The sequence below is a fragment of the Pongo abelii genome, chromosome 9, assembly GCF_028885655.2.
Source record: "Pongo abelii isolate AG06213 chromosome 9, NHGRI_mPonAbe1-v2.0_pri, whole genome shotgun sequence".
Classification (NCBI taxonomy): Eukaryota; Metazoa; Chordata; class Mammalia; order Primates; family Hominidae; genus Pongo; species Pongo abelii.
This window is the reverse complement of record NC_071994.2, coordinates 96,953,366-96,973,242: the sequence shown is the minus strand read 5'-3', so window position 1 is coordinate 96,973,242 and position 19,877 is coordinate 96,953,366. Positions and strand designations below refer to the sequence as shown.

The 19,877-nt window shown below is 36.7% G+C and overlaps 1 protein-coding gene and 1 pseudogene across 1 annotated transcript in view; one reads left to right on the top strand and one right to left on the bottom strand.

The window, feature by feature from the left end:
- The window catches only part of HEPHL1 (hephaestin like 1), a 93,515-nt gene that overhangs the window by 55,669 nt on the left and 17,969 nt on the right, over positions 1-19,877 (bottom strand). The window contains exons 3-4 of the mRNA XM_024255657.2: positions 2,055-2,267; positions 941-1,120 (exon numbers count right to left, since the gene is read on the bottom strand). Coding sequence (XP_024111425.2) covers positions 941-1,120; positions 2,055-2,267 — 393 coding nt within the window. The remainder of the gene's footprint in view (positions 1-940; positions 1,121-2,054; positions 2,268-19,877) is intronic.
- LOC129048735 (prohibitin 1-like) lies at positions 9,837-10,799 on the top strand (annotated as a pseudogene).

Here is a 19,877-nt window from a genome sequence, read left to right as displayed (position 1 = left end):
ACATTTATTTGCTATGGGACTTCTCTCAGGAAACTCTCTGGCATTAATTATCACTTTGACCTTAGGCAAGTCATTGATAGTCTCTTGACCTCAGTTTCTCTTCTGTAAAATGGAGACGTTAGATGATCTTCAGCTCCTTCTATTTCTCTTATGATTTTATGACTATATTGAGGATACCTTGGTTAGAGCAATTCTGAGAGATAGAGAAGCAATAGAAGGAGAAGATATGTCAATGAATAAGGTGGGATATGTAGGCTGACTATTTCCTTTATGTTCTCTAGAACTCTCTAAGAAAATCCTAAAATGCTACATTAAGCTACTGCTTTGCAAAACAGGCATGAGTAAGTGCCCCATCTCAACTAATGAAGTAACTATAGAAGTTCACTATTTTGAACAAATAGAGTCTGATGTATAGTGCATGCTCAGTAAATTTTGTTGATGTAAAGAATGCCTGGGAAATATAATGAATTCACAAGTGCTTATTTAAACCCCATGCATAACTCAGTTCTTAAAATTTAGCAGCGGCTCAGAAAATGGTTACTGGATGAAGCAAAATGTTGCAAAACACAGGATTATTATAGGATGATGATTTCATTCTCCTTTCTCCTTCCAGTCCGTCTAAGCCCACCCATGTTCTGGGCTCACCTCAGGCACCGATTCTTTTCCAATTACAATATAACATTGATCCCTCCATTTTCCCAAAGCTCTGTGGCTTTGTCCACACTGCATGCCCAATTTAGCATGTATCCACTGCTTTGTCCCGCTCAGATGTTTCAGGTTCAAATATGTGTCATGTATTGTATCACTTTCTAACCATGGCCATCACTGAGTTATAAATCGTGCCAAACTCAGATCAACATTTCTGTGTATTTTTTATCCCTTGTAGTACCTTATAGTATAAAAGGCCTGGTATATGTTTGGGAACACGGGAGGTACTCACCATGCATTTTGTTACTCCTCTGGAAAACAGCATCTTTCTTGTCAACTGAATCAGGGTCGGTGCAGAAATGTTTGATATTTTCATTGAGGTACCAGCTTTGATTCTCATCCACAAGAGTAAACATTATAACAAACTCTCGATCCACATCATTCCGTGTCCCTGAATATCTATTCAGGATACCTATCAGGCACATTCAAAAGAGTAGAGAGAAAGAACTAAATCAAGATGAGCTTTGCTTCCTTCCAATAGTGTCAGGTAAGTGTGAAGTTTGGTGAAGACCTATACCTACAAGGATAACCCACAACATAAAATCAGCAAAAGGCTTTAATGGAAATGACAGAGCCATAGAAGAGAAAAGTCATAAAACAGAAATCTTCATAATCACATACTTGGAAGGCTGGCTGTCTCTAAAGGGAGTTCATTTTATTGACAAACTACAGACATGCTAAGTCAATTAATAAGGGATAAAATAGCAAATGATTATTTGGGTGAAATAATGAAGCAAAAGGCATTCCTGCTCATTTGACTAAATTTCTCATCTTTCTATACATTGTGTTATGAAATATCATTTTTTTAAAATAACAATAAAGTCTCAGAATGCTGTGATGATTCTTAGACAAAAATCTGAATTATTGCCCTCTGCTATGGTGCCAGATTGATCTTCCATGTTAGAATTTCGAAAGAAATTTGGAAGAAGAGGCACATTCTGTGTGGAGCAAACGAGGTAGGCAAAAAAAACCTGAATCTTTTTTTTTATTATTTTATTTTATTATTATTATACTTTAAGTTTTAGGGTACATGTACACAATGTGCAGGTTAGTTATATATGTATACATGTGCCATGCTGGTGTGCTGCACCCATTAACTCGTCATTTAGCATTAGGTATATCTCCTAAAGCTATTCCTCCCCCCTCCCCCCACCCCACAACAGTCCCCAGAGTGTGATGTTCCCCTTCCTGTGTCCCTGTGTTCTCATTGTTCAATTCCCACCTATGAGTGAGAATATGCGGTGTTTGGTTTTTTGTTCTTGCGATAGTTTACTGAGAATGATGATTTCCAATTTCATCCATGTCACATTTCAACTCCCTAGTTACCTGGAAACAAAGCTCCTTACCTTCCTTGCAGACCAGCAGGGGGCCAATTAGCCCAGAGCAGATGTCCTTTGGGGCGTCGATGTGCGAATGGTACACCCAGGTCAGGCAGTTGGCATCGGCTGGAGCAGGTGCATATTCTTCTCTCACCGGCCAGACGTAGGTGTAGTTTTTCCCAGGAGGAACCATGTCATCATTTTTGTTCCTCCCAGATGTTCCATCTGGGTATAGGGCTCCTTCCAAAAAAATTTAAAAAAAAAAAAGATAAAACATAGTTAAAACAGAGAGATCACATGCTATAGTAGAGAGGGCCAGAGCTTTGGAATCCAACATAACTGAATTAAAATTTATTTGCTATGGGACTTGAGGCAAGTTACTTAAATTCTCAATGTCTCTGTTCTCTGTCAGTAAAACTGAAATGTTGACATCTATCCTACAGGGATATAAGAACTAAATGAGGCAATGTATACAGAGTGTTTTGAACAGAACTAGGAACTTAATAAATGTTCATAATAAGGACTCTTTCTGATGAGCCTACCATATCAACCAGGAAGATTTCAGTTCCCCTCAGTTGACATCAACTCAAGAAGGGAAGGAGAAGCATAAGAAGAAATAATGAATAAACATTTCTTGGGGACTTATTTCAGATTCATCACCTGTGCAGGTCTCATGAGAGATAGGAAGGAAGTATAAGACATTCTTCCTGCCTCTGGGGATCATATAGTTCTGTTGGGCAGACTAGAATACGTATTAAACACATGGGACAACTGGGAGAATAAAGCAAAGTGAATGTGTTGAATGTCATTTTGGGTCAAAATATATGGCATACCCCAGAGGATGCCTGTGCTATACAAGGTAGAGGGTCTACCACAGAGTGGGCAGGGGCAGAACAGCCCCTTACTCTCTGTTTCATAAACCAAGATAGCACATGATTTTTCAATTAAGGAAAGCCGACTGCTAAAAATAGGATAAAGACCACCTGGCTAAAAGGACAGAGACCAGTCTGTGCACATTATAGTTATCAGAAGCTCTACAACAGAGGTGAGATTTAAGGGGCCTTAAAGGATGGGAGGAGCTAGACTGGTACTGAAAAAAAAAAAAGCTGGAGGGCAAGGGACAGAGAAGGAGATGGAAGTGGACACATTCCACATCCATTTGCCATTCATTCATTTACACACTCATTCAAGAACGTGAATTGAATATTGAACACATGCTACCAATGTGCTAGGCATTAGGAATACAAATTCAAATAACACAGCAAGAGCCAGTGTGGCCAAGACAAACCAAAGCAAAGATAAAACTAAAAAATCTAATGTTACCATTTAACATATTCTACCGTGAAAGCATGGTTTGATGTTTGGAGAAAGATGTCATGAGAAAGCAACAACAGTTAAGCCCTTATTATGTGCCAAGTATAGTGGATACTTTGTATACATTATCACAGTTGCTTTTCAAAGCAATCCCATATGAAAAGTATTAATATTCATTTTTTATTAACACTCCTAGCATATTCTTGAGTCAAATTTGAATCTATTTATACCTGATTTCCCATCAAAGTTACTGGCAATACAATGTACAAACTATTTTTTACTTATTTATTCACTTAACTTTCTTTTACATATTTTTTAATTACTTTTATTCTAAAAAGAATATGAGCCACTTTACAAATTAAACCTATATGCTACATAATTAGTTACAGCCCATTCATATTAACTGTAGCTCTGAATTTCCTGATTATATTTAGGTTATATTGTTAGATATAGAGTTAATACATATTAGGTCAATATAATTAGCTTATACTGTTTCATTGTCCAGTAAAGGGAAACTTACTAGTTCATTAAGAGAAAGGAACTTTTTGCTAGTACTAGATTCTGAGAGAGTATTTTCAAGAAAATTATTATATATAAATTATTCAGTAATGTAATGAATTATGTCTTCAATGTTTTCAAGAATGGTTTCCAAAAGATGCAAAAACATTCTTTTTAAAACAATTTCTTACATTGTCTCTCAATATGAGGTAAGAATATAATACTGAATAGTATTTTGACAGAACCATTTGTACTCAAAGTTAAATTAATGTAGTTTGCTGCTTTCTCACTTGATACTTATCTAATGTGACAGAGGAACAGGACATAGGAAAAAAATCCAGAGAGCTGCCCCTCATCCATTAAATCCAAATGACATTTAAAAAAACTATGTTATCTCAGCAGCATTTGATACTATTGTCAGCTGCCTCCCTCCTTGACTCATATGACATCACATCACACTCTTTGACCACTCTTTTTCAGTCCACTTTTCCAGTTCATTCTCTTGTATCTGCCATTTTTTGTCAGAAATCCTCCAAGTATAATGCTGGCTTCTTCCTTCCATGCCTTGTGCTTTCTCCTCAGCTGATAGCGCTCATCCCCACAGTGCCACCAATCAGCCGCACACCAGTGACCTGCATGTTTATCTCCAGCCAGGACCTTACCTCCGCGCTTTACACTGATATTCAACTGTCTGCTTGACATCCCTACTTGTAAATCTCAAGAAGATTGCAAATGCAACCTTTTCCAGGGATCATTAGCTCTCCTCTCTCCAGTTTGGTCCTCAGCCACTGCCACTGCTCCCAGTAAAAGGCACTACCAATATTCAGCCACAAGCCAGAAACAAAGGAAGCATTTTTCTTCCTTTTCCTCTCTTTCCATTTCCAAAATACCACAGGGTCCTATCTCCGCTTCTTCTCAAATGCATCCATTTATTTATGTTGATCTCCAACATCACATCCCCAGTCTGAACTACCATCATCTCTCACCTGGACTTTGTAGTAACCTCCTAGTTGGCTTCCCTTCCTCTTGCCTTTCTAATCCATTTTCCAAGCTACCACAAGAGTGATCTTTTCAAATCTGAAATATAATTCTATTGTTCCCTGTTTAAAATCATTTCATGGCTTCCCATCAGTGTTGGGATGAAGGTCAAATGTATTTAATGTAGATTAGAAGGTCCAGCATGGTCTGGCTCAGGCAATCCTGAACTCCCTGGACTGAGTCATTTATCTAAAATGCATTCACACTGAGAGAAGGGTAGTAGAGCCACTGGTTAAGCTCACAGCCACTGAAATTAGACTGCCTGGAAAGGAATCCTACCTCCATCACTTGTTAGGTATGCAGCTTGGGCAATTTCCTTCTCTTCTATGAATCTTAGCTTCTTATCTGTTAGGTGGTGATAATCATAAATGCCTACCTCTTAAGAGTTGTTGAGACTTGTAGGATATAATGTCTGTAAAGCACTTATCACAATGCCTGGTATATAGCAGCCTTTCAGTAAACTATCTTATTTATTTATAGCATTTACCTAACTTTTTAATTACACGTGTGTATATGTATGTGTATACACACACACTATATATATATATTTACACACATATATAGTATATATGTATACATATACTCACACATATATATGTATCGTGTGTGCATGTGTATGTATGATTGCTTGATTAATGTCTCTTTCTCATGTTAGACTGTAAGCTGCATTAAAGCAAATACCAGACTTCTTTTTGCTCATGATTGTATCTTCAAGATCTACCCCAGCACGTATATATATACACACATATATATATACACACATATATATATATACACACACATATATATATATATATACACACACATATATATATATATAAAACAAAATATGACTGAGTGGCATTACCTTACACTGCCTTTGTCCAAAGCCCTATGAATAAAATGCATGACTTGGAAGATTCTTTTCTATATGGAGAAATTTATATACAGAGGTTCAGGAGTTGAGTGAGAGTGGGTAAGCAGTGGACTTGTCTTGAAGCTTCTATTGAGATCACTTATTTTGAATTGATTATATGATACAAATCAATACAAATAACAATTGTTCTAGAAATTCTTATGTTCACAATTTACTTAATGGGCCTTGTTTTTATTATTAGGAGTTATTGAAGGCTATTACTGAAATGAGGAGAGAGAATCCCCAAACAGAGCCTTTGTGCCACCATTCAAGTTGAAGAATATCATTGGGAATCAAAAATAAAGTATAAATATAAAGGAAGACATGATTTGGAGATAGGTAGCTTTTTAAGTTGTACTGAAAGTCATATTCAAAATAATTTATTAAGGATTTTGATCAATGGTATCATTAACAATATGAAAGTATAAAACACTATTTATTTGCTTATATATGTTCTAGGCTGTGTGAGCTTTTAAAACCTAAACAATTTAAAAAAAATTTTTTTTAATTTTTTAAATTTTTTTTAAATCCTCAGATTTGAGAATTTTGAGGATTGATGGGGTCGTGGGAGAATTAAGCTCATCCATAAACAAATGGCAGAGAGTAAAATTTGCAAGTTTTCAGAAGACAGCTTGCCAATTCCTATTCAAAGAAAGTATATACAACCAGCAATTTTATTTGTAGTAATGTATTGTAGAAACATACTTGAAACTATTTTTCAAATTACATGAACTGGAAGCAACCTAAATAATTATCAATACTGAACTGATATGTTCATATGGTGGGATATTGCACAATTGTTAAATGCAAGTCTCACTATATGTACTAATATGAGAAAATCTCCAAGACAAAGTAAAACGTGAAAAACAGAAAGCATTATAGCATAATCCCTTTTATACAAATGAGCAAGGATATACATATACATACATGCTAATATATGTATAGAAAAAAGTCTGTGAAAAATTTATAGAAATTGTTTAAGATTATTGCCTTTGGAGTGAAAGACAAGTGAGCAGGGCTTTAACTTTTCTTCTTATACCTCTTTACTCTTAAGAACTTCTAACCATATTCGTATGGTACTTTCTCTTTAATTTTCTATTTTGAACTAATTTAGTGAGTATGTAAAGAATCAGATTGTGTGCAATTTTCCCCTTCTTTATACTTTTTTATATTAAAGCAAAAACCAGGCCAGGTGCAGTGGCTCACACTTGTAATATGAGCACTTTGAGATGCCAAGGTATGAGGATTGCTTGAGGCCACGAGTTTGAGACTAGTCTAGGCAACATAGTGAGACCCCATCTCTATAAAAATAAAACAAATAAAAAATAAAATTTAAAAACCAATAAAATTTATTTTTAAATAGTCCTAATACTTAAGCATATTTCAGATGTAGGTCAAGAAAGCACTAGTTCATTCTATCATTAAATGCAGGAAGGTATATAAGAGCTCTGGCTCAGGCATTAGCATAAAATAGCTGCTCAATTAATGTTAGCCCCACCTGCTCAACCCACTTCTAAGTTCCATTCTCCACCCCTCCCCTGGATGATATCTTGGAAGCAACAACTGTGTATTTACTCTTCTTTGCAACCTGGCATTGTGTCTGGCTCACAGCAAACACTAAGTTGAATTAAGCAGAGACTTCAAGACTTTTAAGCTTACAGCTATAGCAAAGACAAAAGCTTATTAAAGGAGAGCAAAGAAGTCAGCAAATTCTCTTCCCAAAAAAGCAACTATAAAGTTAGACAAAATTGATTAAAAAAATAACAAACCATTTTGGTATCTAGAAATTGAATAAAAACATGTAGCACTGTTTATGCTTGAAACTGCTGAACATCAGCTAAGAGGAGTAGGATTCTACAGCATTGGTTTTCTAACCACTCACAGATCCACTAGCAGAGAATATAAGATTTATTGGCTCAAGATGCTTAGGCACAACTTCTTCAAATCATTTGCTGACCACTGAGCTAAGCAGACATAGGAATGACCTCTCAGAATCCAGGCTTAAAAATAAAAATAAATAATAAAAAAAGCAGAAATCTCAGTGGCCACACACCATAGGAAAGATAATCCACAGATTTAGCCCACAGGTTACTAAACAAAGAAGCAAGCAGAAAAAATAACCTAGAGTTGATGAAGGAATGACAATCCAGAGTTGCTACATTATATTCTTAAAAATATCCAGTTTTCAAGAACAACAAAAATATGAGAAACACAAAGAAACAGGCAAGTGTGATTAATAGTCAGAGAAAAAAAGGCAGCCAGTGGAAACTCTCTCTATATATGTCCTTATAGGTTGAATTTAGCAGAGAAAGACTTCAAAGCAGCTATAATAAATATATTCAAACAACTAAAAGGAATTATGTGTAAAGGGTTGAAGAAAAGTGGGAAAAACAACTCAACAAATAGAGAATCTTAATAAGCAAATAGAAATATTAAAAAGAATCAAATTGGAATTTTGGCATTGAAAAGTACAATAAATTAAATACTAGAGGAGCTCAACAATAGATTCAAGAAGGCAAAAGAAAGTATTGGTGAACTTGAAGAGATCAATAGAAATTATTCTATCTGAAAAAGAGAGGTGGGGGAAATAGAAGAAAATGGATAGAACCTCAGAGACCAGTGGGACAATGTATTTACTAACATGTATAACAGTTGTCTGCAGAAAGAGGGGAGAACAAAAAAAAAAAAGTGTGGGATAAATATTTGAAGAAATAATGGCCAAAAATTTCCCAAATTTGATGAAAAACATTAACCTACACATCAAAGAAGCCTAATGAGTCAAAATTTGATAAATACAAAGAGGTCTACAAATAGATACATCATTGCTAAACTGTGGAAAGAGGAAAGGAAGACAAAAAGATAATACTGAAACCAGATAGAGAAAAATGATCCATCACGTACAAGGGAGCATCAACATGATTAATGGTTGACTTCTCATCTGAACATTCGAAACCAGAAGACAATGAGATGATATACCTAAAGTGCCAGGGAGGAAATATTAGCCAAGAATGCTATATCCAGCAAAACTATCCCTCAAAACTAAAGGCAAGACGTTCTAGATAAATAAAGACTGAGTGAGTTTGTTACTAGCAGAATTGCTTTATAAGGAATACTAAAGGACAACCAACCTTCATAATAAATGGAAATGACACAAAAGAGTAACTTGAATTCACAGGAAGCAATGAAAAGCACCAGAAATGGGAAATATATGACTTAATATAAAAGGTTCTATAAATATATTTTCCTTTATTTTCTTTATTTTTTAAAAGTCATAAAGTAATATAAAGCACCAAGTATATAACAGTGTATTGCTGGGTTTATTTAGAGAAGGGCATTATAGATAGTTAGATAGATAGATAGATGATAGATAGATAGATAGACAGATAGATAGATATCAATAATAGCACAAAGGAGGGGGAGAGAATGGAGCTTTATGGAACAAAGCTTCTACATTTTACCAGAATTTAGTTGGTAAATGTGATAAACTAGGGTGCATATTACAATCCTGAGGCAAACCAATAAGAAAATAACTCAATGATATATAGGCTAAAAAATAAACAGAAATTAAAACATTATTCTAAGAAATATTTGTTTAACACAAAAGAAGGCAGTAAAAGAGGACGAGAGGAACAAAAAATACAGGAGACATATAGAAAATATTAGCAAAATGACAAATATAAATCAAACTAATAAATAATTACATTAACTGTGAATGGTCTAACACCACAATCAAAATGTAGAGATTGTCAAACTGGGGGAAAAAAAGCAAAATTCAACTATATGCTGTTTGTATTGTGTCTTACTTCGAAGACACAAATAGGTTGAAAGTAAAATAATTAAAATAGCAAAAGTAAGAGGCTATATCAATAACAGACAAAATAGATTTTAAGACAAGAAATGTTATTAGAGACAAAGATATTTTGTTGCAATAAAAGGGTCAATATATCAGGAAAATATAACAATTATAAATGTATTCGTATCTAACAAAAATGCATCAAAATACATGCAGGAAAAACTGACTTAATTTAAAGAACAGAGAATGGAAGCTGGCTGTGAAAGGGTCCAGCAGAAGGAAACATGGCTGCCAAAGTGTTAGAGTCCATTGGCAAGTTTGGCCTGGCCTTAGCTGTTACAGGAGGCACGGTAGGCTCTGACTTATATTATGTGGATGCTGAGCACAGAGCTAAATCTTTGGCAGATTCCATGGAGTACAGGACATTGCAGTAGGGAAAGGAACTCATTTTCTCATCCTATGGGTACAGAAACCAATTATCATTGACTGCTACTCTTGATCACAAAACACACCAGTCATCACTGGTAGCGAAGATTTACAGAATGTCAAGATCACAGAGCGCATTGTCTTCCAGCCTGTCACTAGCCAGCTTCCTCACATCTTCACCAGCATTGGAGAGGACTATGATGAGCGTGTGCTGCTGTACATCACTAAGAGATCCTCACGTTACTGATTGCTTACTTTGATACTGGAGAACTGATAACCCAGAGACAGCTGGTCTCCAAGCAGGTTAACAACGATCTTACGGAGCAAGCAGCCACCTTTGAGCTCATCCTGGATGATGTGAAAAGATCCTCATGTTACTGATGGCTTAATTTGATGCTGGAGAACTGATCACCCAGAGAGAGCTGGTCTCCAGGCAGGTTAGCAACGACCTTGCAGACTAAGTAGCCACCTTTGAGCTCATCTTGGATGATGTGTCCTTGACACATCTGACCTTTGGGAAGGAGTTCACAGAAGTGGTAGGAGTGAAACAGGTGGCTCAGCAGGAATCAGAGAGGCCCAGATTCGTGGTGGAAAATCTGAGCAGTAGAAAAAGGTGGCCATCATCTCTGCCAAGGGAGTCTCCAAGGCAGCTGAGCTGAGTGCCAACTCACTGGCCACCACAGGTGATGGCCAGATTGAGCTACACAAGCTGGAAGCTACAGATGACATTGCATACCAGTTCTTATGCTCTCATAACATCACCTACCTTCTGGCAGAGCAGTCTGTGCCCCTCCAGCTGCCCCAGTAAGGACCCACCCTGCCTGTACTTCCTCAAGCCAACTGGGCCACAGCCCCAGTGATTCTTAACAGTGTCCTCCTTCTGCTCCTACCTGAGAAATCACTGTGAAATTTCATGATTGGCTTAAAGTGAAGAAAATAAAAGTAAAATCACTTCAGATGTCTAATTATCAAATGAAGCTCTTTCTTTCTTTGCACATTCAACGACTTTTTTATCCACTCCCCTACGAAAAGTTCCCAAGTGCCTAGGCAGACTGGCTTTAGGTCTCAATTTGAGGTCTACTGTAGCTCCAGCCTAGGTGCTGCAGTTGGCAGAACTAAGGTAGGGCAATGTGTGTGATGGACTGGGGAGAACAGTTGTCAGCCTGAGTACACATGTAGCCTCCATCCTGCCATTGATTGAAGATTTGAGGGTAAAGGCACATGCAGCTGAATTGAAAAGGTAGGCTTCAATTTTCCCAGCAGTTCCTGCACAGATGGAGCTGAAGAGAGGTTCTGGAGAGGGTCAGAGAGAAAGTGGTCTGTCTCTTACTATAAGGCTGATTCTCTTTAACTGTGTGACCAGTGGAAACAAGTGTGAACTAACTGAGTGCAGATTGAAGAATCTGCTTCTGTTGAAATGGGTAGGCCTGATTGTTGCCCCCCAGGGTCCTAATACTTGGATGGACTCAGATAGTGCAAGAAGAGCCCTAGACTGAGATCTGAGTCCTGTTGAAGACTTCTTTCTACCCTCAATTTTGGTCCCTCTCAAATATCCAATGGGATTCCAACTTGAAGTATTGAATCCTTCTGGGGCTAAACATGCCTGCCAAAGATGTGTACATCCTGTGTTCCTGGCTTCCTTGTTCAGAAACTGCTCTTCTCCAGGGCTCTGTGCCTGTGCTTTGAAAACAGATCTGTATAAACTGTTGTTAATAAATGACACTCAGACCTTCCCAGAAAAAAAGAACAAATAGACAACTCAACAATAATTGTTGAAGATTTCAGTACTCAACTCTCAATAACTGATAGAACATCTAAACAGAAAATCAGCAAAGATATAGGAGACTTGAACAACACTATCAACCAATTATACCTAAATGATGTCTCTGGAACATTGCACCCAATGACTGTAGACTATACCTTCTTTACAGAGAACATGGATGATTCTCCAGAATGGAGCATATACTAGGCATAAAATAAGTTTCAATACATTGAAAAGGATTACTATCATACAAAGCATATTTTTCAATCACAATGGAATTAAATTAAATATCTACAGAAAGAAATCTTTGAAATCATCTAAATATTTGGAAATAAAATGATAGACTTCTAAGTAACCCATAGGTCAAAGAAGAAATCACAAGAGAAATTGTAAAATATTTTGAACTGAATGAAAATGAAGACAAAAATATCAAAATTTATGAGATACAGGTAAAGCCATATTTAAAAAGGAAATTTAGATTTTAAATCATCTATCTCAGAAGTTAAAAAAACTCTCAAATCAATAATCTAAGCTTTCATCTTAAGAAACTAGAAAAAGAAGAGAAAAAAAAAACCAAAGCAAGTAGAAAGAAGAAATGAAGATTGGAACAGAAATCAATGAAAGAGAAAACAGAAAAAAAATACAAAATAGATGAAACCAAAAGTTGGTACTCAGAAAAGATCAACAAAATTGAGACAACTTCATTTAGACTGGCCAAGAGAGAAAGAGAACACTAATTGCCAAAGTCAGGAATGAAAGAGGCAACATCACTGACCATAGAGAAATTAAAAGGATTATAAGGAAATATTATAGGCAACTTTCTGCCAAAATATTAGACAACTGAGATGAAACACACAAATTTCCAGGAAGACACAAGTTACCAGAACTGACTAAAATATAAAAATAAAAAATTGGAATATACCTATAACAAGAAATTGAATTAGTAACTAAAGATCCTCCCTGAAAGTAAATTCAGGTTCAGATGGTTTCATATAAAAATTCTATCAAATACTAAGAAAAATCCATGCCAATCCTTTACAAAATCTTTCAGAAAATAGAAGAGTGGAGACTTTCCAATTCATTCTATGAGGCAAGTATTACCTTGACAACAAAATCAGATACAAACATCACAAGAAAACTACAGACCAAGATCCCTCATGACTTAGACACAAAAATTCTTAATAAAATATTAGCAAATCGCATCCATCAGCATATAAAAAGGATTCTACGCCATGGCCAAATGGGATTTATCCCACGATTGCCAGGTTGGCTTAACATCCAAAAATTAGTTAACGTAATAATATATCAATATATCTCAATAGATATAGAAAAGCCACATGACCATCTCAATGGATATAGAAAAGTATTGAACAAAATCCAGTACTTACTTAGTGAAAAACTCTCAACAAACTAGGAATACAAAGGAATTTCCTCCAGTCCCAGCTAAAACAATCAGACAAGAGGAAGAAATAAGGACATCCAAACTGGAAAGGAAAAAGTCAAATTATCCTTATTTGCAGATGATATAATCTTATATTTGGAAAAACCTAACGGCTCCACCAAAAACTATTATAACTTACAAATTTAGTAAAGTTGCAGGATACAAAGTCAACATACAAAATCAGTAGTATTTCGATATGCCAACAGTGAATAATCTGAAAAAGAAATCAAGAAAGTAATCCCATTTACAGTAGCTACAAATAAAATTAAATACCTAGAAGTTAACTTAACTAAGGAAATGAAGGATCTTTATAATGAAAACTAGAAAACACTGATGAAAGAAATTGAAGAGGACAAAAAAAATGGAAAAACACTTCATGTTCATGGATTGGAAGAATCAATACTGTAAAAATGTTCATACTGCCCAAAGCAATCCCTATCAAAATACCAATGACAGTCTTCATAGAAATTGAAAAAACATTCTTAAAATTTATATGGAACCACAAGAAAACCAGAATAGCCAAAGCCATCCTAAGTATAAAGGACAAAACTGGAGGAATCACATTACCTGACTTCAAATTACACTACAGAGCTATAGTAACCCAAATGGCATGGTACTGGCATAAAAACAGACACATAGACAAATGGAACAGAATAGAGAACCTGGAAATAAATCCATACATCTACAATGAACTAACTTTTGACAAAGGTGCCAAGAACACACACTGGGGAAAAGACAGTCTCTTCAATAAATGGTACTGGGAAAACTGGATATCCATATGCAAAAGAATAAATCTAGACTCCTATCTCTCACCATAGACAAAAATCAAACCAAATCAAAATGGATTAAAAACTTTAAGACCTTAAACTATAAAACTGCTACAAGAAAATACTGGGCAAACTCTCCAGAACATTAGTCTGGGCAAAGATTTCTTGAGTAATACCCCACAAGCACAGGCAACCAAGGCAAAAGTGGACAAATGGGATCACATTAAGTTAAAACGCTTCTACACAGCAAAGGAAACAATCAACAAAGTGAAGAGACAACCCACAGAATGGGAGAAAATATTTGCGAACTACCTATCTGGGATTAATAACCAAAATATATAGGGAACGCTATAGGAAAAAATCTAATTACCAGATTAAAAAATGGGCAAAAGATCTGAATAGCTATTTCTCAAAAGAAGACATACAAATGGTACACAGGTGTATGAAAAGGTGCTCAACATTATTGGTCATCAGAGAAATGTAAATCAAAACTACAATGAGATATTCTTCCAACCCAGTTAAAATGACTTTTATTCAAAAGACAGGCAATAAAAAATGCTAGTGAGGATGTGGAGAAAATGGAACCCTTGTACATTGTTGGTGGGAATGTAAATTAGTACAACCACTATGGAGAGCAGTTTGAAATTTCCACAGAAAACTAAAAACAGAGCTATCATATGATCCAGCAATGCCACTGGTATGGGTACATATCCCATTTTAATGTACCCCCCAAAAAGGAAATCAGATATCTGCACTCCCATGTTTATTGCAGCACTATTCACAGTAGCCAAGATTTGGAAGCAAACTGTGTCTATCAGCAGACAAATGGATAAAGATGTGGTACATATACACAATGGAGTACTATTCAGCCACAAGAAAGAATTTGCAACAATACAGATGGAACCGGAGGTCATTATGTTAAGTGAAATAAGCCAGGCATAGAAAGACAAACTTCACATGTTCTCACTTGTCTGTGGGAACTAGAAATTAAAACAATTGAACTCATAGAGAATAGAAGGATGGATACCAGAAGCCAGGAAGGGTAGTGGAAAGGTGGGAGGAAGTGGGGATGGTTAATGGATACAAAAAACAGAAAGAATTAATAAGACCTATTATTTGCTAGCACAACAGGGTGACAATAGTCAAAAATAATTTAATTGTGCATTTTAGAATAATGAAACGAGTATAACTGGATTGTCTGAAACACAAAGCATAAATGCTTGAGGTGATGGATACTCCATGTACTGTGATGTTATTATTATGCATTGCAAGCTTGTATCAAAATATCTCATGCGACCCATAAACATATACATCTACTATGTTCCCACAAAAATTCAAAATTAAAAAAACGAAAGAAACTTTCTCAATCTGATAAAAAGCCACCTAGAAAAAAATGTACAGCTAACCTCATGCCTAATGGAGGAAGACAAAATGCTTTCTTCCTAAGACTGGGAAAAAGGTGAGAATATCTGGTCTCACTACTAATATTGCATATTTTCCTAAAGGTTATAGCTGCGTAATAAGTCAAAAGAAAAAACTTAAAGGTATACAGACTGGTAAGGAAGAATTAAAACTCTCTTCATTCACAATGGCTTAAGTCCATATGTAGAAAATTCCAAGAAATCCACTAAACATCTACTAACAAACAAGTTTAGCAAGGAAGTAGAATATAACTTCAACATACAAAAATTAATTCTATTTCTATGCACTAGCACCAAACAATCCAAAAATGAAATCAAGAAAACTATTCCATTCATAACATCAACAGAAAAAATAAAATACTTTGGAATAAATTTAACAAAAGAAATGCAAATCTTGTATACTAAAAACGAAAACATAATTGAGAGAAATTAAAGACCTAAATTCCACGTTCATGGATTGAAAGACTCAATACTGGTAAGATGGCCATTTGTTTTTAAATGCACATGGAATTTTCCTACAATTTATCAACCAAATTAACGCAAAGCAACTGCTATCAAAATCCTAGCTGATTTTTTTTTGGTAAAAATTAATAAGCTGATCAAATATATATATGGGGGCAAAGAACCTAAATAGCCAAAAAGCCTTGAAAAGAATAACAAAGTTGAAGGATTTATGCGACTCCATTTCAAAACTTACTAGAATTTCACAGTAATCAAGACATTGTGGCATTGGTCCAAGGATAAGTATATAGATCAATGGAGCAGAATTAAGAGCACTGAAATTAACTCCTTATACTTATGGTCATTGATTTTTTTTTTTTTTTAACTACAGCCTGCGATTCACTCATCTTTTATTCTCAGGACCCAGAATCAGTGTATGGCACCTGATGAGTGCTCAATGAAAGGTTTATTTCTTTGGATAAATGCTCAGTAGTGGGACTGCTGGGTCATATGGTAGTTCTATTTTTCATTTTTTGAAGAATCTCCACACTGTTTTCCGTAGTGGCTGTACTAATTTACATTCCCACCAACAGTGTATAAGTATTCTCTTTTCTTTGTGTCTTTGCCAGTATCTGGTTGTTTTTGTTTTCTGGGTTTGGGGGGGGTATTTTTTGTCTTTTTGATAATAGCCATTTTAGCTGGGGTAAGATGAGATCTCATTGTAGTTCTGATTTGCATTTCCGCAATGATTAGTGATGTTGAGCATTTTTTTAATATACCTGTTGGCCATTTGTATGTCTGCTATACCAGTATTAAGTGGCATTTGTTTTTGTTTTTGTTTTGTTTTGTTTTTTTGTTTCTTTTGAGATGGAGTCTTGCTCTGTTGCCCAGGCTGGAGTGCAATGGCATGATCTCGGCTCACTGCAGCCTCCACCTCCCAGGTTCAAGAGACTCTCCTTCCTCAGCCTCCCAAGTAGCTGGGGTTATAGGCATGTGCCACGACTCCTGGCTAATTTTTTGTATTTTTAGTAGAGATGGGGTTTCGCATGTTGGCCAGGCTGGTCTCAAATGCCCGACCTCAGGTGATCCACCCACCTTGGCCTCCCAAAGTGCTGGGATTACATGCATGAGCCACCATGTCCAGCCAGTATTAAGTGTTATGAGATAAACCAACACACTTCTGAAATGGGAGAGTCCTGCAGACAGGATAGAGAGAAGGTTTCCTGGGTAAGCAACATTTGAAATGTTCTTAATTTAAGGATATAAGTATGTTTTCAGGGACTCTGAGAACCTTTTAAAAGTGGGTTCAAAATTTTGTCCACAGGCTGGGCACAGTGGCTCATGACTGTTATCCCAGCACTTTGAGAGGCCAAGGTAGGAGGACTGCTTGAGGCCAGGAATTTGAGGCCAGCCTGGACAACACAGCAAGATCCCATCTCTACAAAAAAATTTTAAAAATTACCCAGGTGTAGTGGCAGATGCCTGTGGTCCCAGCTACTTGGGAGGGTGAGGCAGGAGGATCACTTGAGCACAGGAGTTCAAGGCTGCAATGAACCATGATTGCACTACTGCACTCCAGCCTGAGTGACAGATTAAGACCCCATCTCAAAAAGAAATTACGCACATACATATTTTTCTGGTGCAAGGGCTCATGGCTCTCACAGATGCTCAGAAAGATCTGTAGTGCACCAATGTTTATAGCAGTATTATTCACAATAGCCAAGATGTGGAAACAACCAAAGCATCCATCAACAGATGAACGGATAAACAAAGTGTGGTATATACATGCAATTGAATAGTATTCAGCCTTAAAAGGAATTACATTACGATGCATACTACAATATGCATAAGCATTGAAAATATTATGCTAAGTGAAATAAGCCAGACACAAAAGGCACATTCATAGACATAGAAAGTAGAATAGAAGTTACCAGTGGGGCAGCAAAAGGGAGGAATGGAGAGGTATTGATTAATGGCTATATAGTTTCGGTTTGGGATGATGAAAAGGTTGTGGAAATAGATAATGGTGATGATTGTACAACCTTGTGGATGTAATTAATGCCACCGAATTGAACACTTGAAAATTGTTAAAATGGTAAATTTTATGTTCATATGTTTTACCACAATTTTTTTGAAAAAAGAATTTGTAGCCCTATAAAGCTTTAGAATCACTGGCCTAAATGATTTTTCAGGACACCATTAACTCTATTAAGGTATGCTTTCCAGAAACATATGGAGGAATGAAGACAAAAATTACACTTAAAGATGCCCCTATTTTTTCCATACTTGAAAAGGCAGGCACAACTATCTTGGTACATCTTTACTTTCTACCTGCAGCATAAATAAGACACATGGAGTCAACCTGAACGCTCATCAGTGAAAAACTGGATAAAGAAAATGACATGCATATACACCTTGGAATACTATGCAGCCATAAGAAGAATGAGATGATGTCCTTTGCAGGGACATGGATAAAGCTGGAGGCCATTATCCTTAGCAAACTAACACAGGAAGAGAAAACCAAATATCGCATATTCTCACTTATAAGTGGGAGCTAAATGATGAGAACACATGGACACATAGAGGGGAACATCACACGTTGGGGCCTAGCAGAGGGTGGAGGGTTGGAGGAGGGAGAGGATCAGGAAAAATAGCTAATGGGTACTAGGCTTAATTCCTGGGTGATGAAATAATCTTTACAACAAATCCCTATGACACAAGTTTACCTATGTAACAAACCTGCACTTATATCCCTGAACTTAAAATAAAAGTTAAAAAAACTGTATTAAAGAAAATGCATTCATAGTTACACCTTAAAGTTTACCTGGCACAATTTTTGTGCTCATCCTCAACAACTAAGAACTACCAAATCTTGGCTGCACTCCAAGTGGAGGAAAAGAGCCCAGAACAAAGGGCAATCCCAGTTGTGTGTTCACCATCAGAGTTCTCTCCTCTGGCTGCTTATAGAGACATGGCTGGGGCAGCTGCCTCACAAGTTAGGCTGCCTTGGGATATTTGTTAATGCCCAGAAACTCCTCCTTGATGATAATGTGAGTTGCATCAGAGTTAATGGCACTGTGCTGGCACATTTCCTAGAAGCAGTCACCTAGCAGGTACAGCACCTTTCAACCTATTCCACCAGGTCATGAGCAAGAATGAAATACAGGATTCAAAAAAAATATTTTTGATGTTGGAGAAATACTTCTGTCTCAAAAGTCTAAGAAAGCTGTTTAATATTTTTCAATTAGGGAGGAATCCAGAAACTGCCCTAATGAAACTCCTAATGTACACACAAGAAGGAAGACAGGGCTGCTTCACAAAGGCAGCACCAAAAACAGCAGCCTGAAGCAAGGAGTGGGGATCAGCTTCTGTTGATAAAAATGTACCCACAGCCAAGGCTGCTACTGGAGATAGGAGCGTGTTGCCCTTTATCCAGTGTGCAAATCAGGCACAACTAAGTGACAAGGAAGAAAGCTAGTGTGCTCCCGAGGCGTGGTGGAGCAGGTACTGAGGAGTTCTGTGTCAACATAAAGAAGAGCAAGAAAGAGGAGAGGGAGGAAATAAGGGAAAGAAAAAGCATGAAGGGGAGCCAGGCATGGTGGCTTACGCCTGTAATCCCAGCACTTTGAGAGGCCGAGGTGGGCGGATCATTTGAGGTCAGGAGTTTGAGACCAGCTTGGCCAACATGGTGAAACCATATTTTCTCTACTAAAAATACAAAAAAAATTAGCTGGGCGTGATGGTGCACATCTGTAATCCCAGCTACTAGAGAGGCTGAGGCAGGAGAATATCTTGAACCAGGGAGACAGAAGTTGCAGTGAGCTGATATCATGCCACTGCTCTCCAGCCTGGGCAACAGAGTGAAAGTACCTCTCAAAAAAAAAAAAAAAAAAAAGCAAGAAAGGGAAGAGAGAGACAGAATAGATAGATGGAGATGGATGGAGAAGAAGGAGACAGAGAGAAGATAAATATATCCATGTAATCATTGTGCTCCTAAAATCTCTTTAACTCTGACAGTTACCTTACTTATGAAATAGAGACAAGACCCCAATAA